Source organism: Limulus polyphemus, unplaced genomic scaffold (genome assembly GCF_000517525.1).
Source record: "Limulus polyphemus unplaced genomic scaffold, Limulus_polyphemus-2.1.2 Scaffold2615, whole genome shotgun sequence".
In the NCBI taxonomy this organism is placed as follows: domain Eukaryota; kingdom Metazoa; phylum Arthropoda; class Merostomata; order Xiphosura; family Limulidae; genus Limulus; species Limulus polyphemus.
Genome location: NW_013668225.1, coordinates 84,501 through 86,808, shown reverse-complemented (window position 1 = coordinate 86,808; position 2,308 = coordinate 84,501). Strand labels below are relative to the sequence as shown.

Here is a 2,308-nt window from a genome sequence, read left to right as displayed (position 1 = left end):
TTCATTGTGGTAAACGAAATATTAATTTGATCTAAGTAAGAGTTTTTTTTTTCTTCTTGTTTTTTTAAAAAATCCTTAAGTGATAGAAAAAAATGAATGTTATTTTCAAAATGTGCATAGCTGAATTATGGAAAATCCATTATTAAAACCAAAATGACTTTTATGCAAATTTGCAGGCATGTGTAATTAATGAGAAGTTCAGGCAGAACTAAGCTAAGACTGTCTTTTCCTACCAAGTATTTCAGGCATCTCACATTTATAACGGATATAAGGGAAAATTATTGGTGGTTAAATATGTGTGTATAGTTCATCAGGTGCTTGTGTATTTTAAGTTTGATTTGATGATGATAAACCCAATTTGAGATGAAGTTTGAAGATAGCTTGAACAGGTAACGATGAAAATTATTACAAGTTTAACATACTGAAAAATGTACATTATGACAAGGTTTTGTCATCATCAGAATATTTCAAGCTTACAGAACTGTTTTTGAATTTTGTCCATATTAAATAAAGTTATTGTCCTTGAGTCTTACATGCGTCCAAAGATGAATATTGTCCTAGAATGTAAAGTTATAAATTGTAGAATGTTTTTTTTAAGACTTATTGTAGAAATTAATTAAAGATTTTGGGTCATAGACGTATAAGTGACCCTCATGTTCAGTGCTAAAGATAACATTTGGGCCAATTTCATTATACCGGTGTTCATAATTTGTGCCCAAACCAGAAAGAGAGAAAAAATCTTACTCTAGTTGTTTGAAATAGTTCAGGAAGATTCCAAGGTGGATCTCCCATATATGACAATTTGAATAATTCTGAAGTTACTGGTAAAAAAAAACATGGCCAACAGAAAATTTTAGTCATGAAAATGTTGGCTTGGTTAAAGGGAGCTTCTACTTTAACAATAGCTGACTTTCTTATTTTGAGGGATTTAATTCTTATATGATATCACGTTTGAAATCATGCTTCGTGATTGTTTCAATGGATACATACCTTTTTTTTTTTAACCCTTATGAACTCGATTCTGAAAGTAGTAATAATGTAGATTGAAACATACTAGACATTTTACAGTTATAATATGGAATTAACATGCTATAGATATGAGCTGAAATTTTTAATTTTCTCAGGTTCTCAACTAGAATATAAGAATGGTTTGTTGACGTATTGTAGTAACTGGAAGTAGACATGTAAATTTTATGTTTTATGCACATCCCGTCTCGTAGAATTCTTGAGCAATAATGAACAATTTTTTTTGTCCTTTCAGACTGCTCAAGCACATCAAAAACTTCTGGAGAAGCAGATTGCATCTTTGCAGTCCTTATCAAAACAGTACTTTAGTGCAGAAAAAGTTACAAATTCAATTGTGAAACATTTGGTTTCATGGCAGAATATTGAATCTCAGCTCGCTCAGGTTGTAGAGTCATCGAAAACATTGTCAGCCAGCTTGTCTCACTGTATGGCTGTGTTCTCGCAGCAAGAGGAGGTTAGTGTCTCGATTCTTTGTTCATAGTTTGTACATATTACATGTATGTGTAAATACTGATCAATCAGTTTTCTACATTCTTACCTCAATAGATTATTTTTGATACAGTTGGAATTTTTTAAGTTTATATGTTAATTTACTGTATCGGTCTCAGATTGGCCAAAAAGTTAGATATTAAACTGTTGTCTTGAAACCTGTGATCAAATCACTGTATGGCATTATTATATGTCACTGTATGACATTTTCCTAGGGAGAATTATTGATGCTTAGTGATATCCTAAAAAAATTTACCAAATACTCATTTTGGCCTAGCTCTGATTTATCAAATGCTGTAAAGTGAATTTAGTTGGATATAGAAAGTACTTTTAATAAAAATGTTTTGCAGGTTCGAACTCTTCAGCTCAAGCAAGAGCAAGAAAAATGTCGTGTTTTAGAGGAAGCTCTTCATGTGTTAGCTAAAGAACACCATGAACTAGAACAATCAATTAGCACAACTCCTTATAATTCTCCGACTCGTAATCACATTGACCATTTTCTTGAAACAGAATGTGAAGAATTTTATGATGCCTTTGAAGGCGGTGAGTTTATTTTCAAAAATATATTATCAATTAAAAAATAAACCAGTTATGTTAATAATGCATTTATTTCAGGGTGACAAGTGTCTTATATTTTCAAAAATTTCTTTGAATTTTCTGGTATTTGTTTTTTTTTGTGTGTGTGTATGGAAAGTTACACAAAAATGAAACTAAAGCTTAATTTTATTAGGTAATAGAATTTATACAAATTATTATTATTAATAGTAAATTTTACAACAAAAATGAAAACTAA

At 30.3% G+C, this 2,308-nt stretch overlaps 1 protein-coding gene across 1 annotated transcript in view; it reads left to right on the top strand.

Moving 5' to 3' along the window:
• LOC106467435 (oxysterol-binding protein-related protein 1-like) overlaps positions 1–2,308 on the top strand; it is a 59,130-nt gene that overhangs the window by 25,784 nt on the left and 31,038 nt on the right. The window contains 2 exon segments of the mRNA XM_013927785.2: positions 1,262–1,480; positions 1,866–2,058. Coding sequence (XP_013783239.1) covers positions 1,262–1,480; positions 1,866–2,058 — 412 coding nt within the window.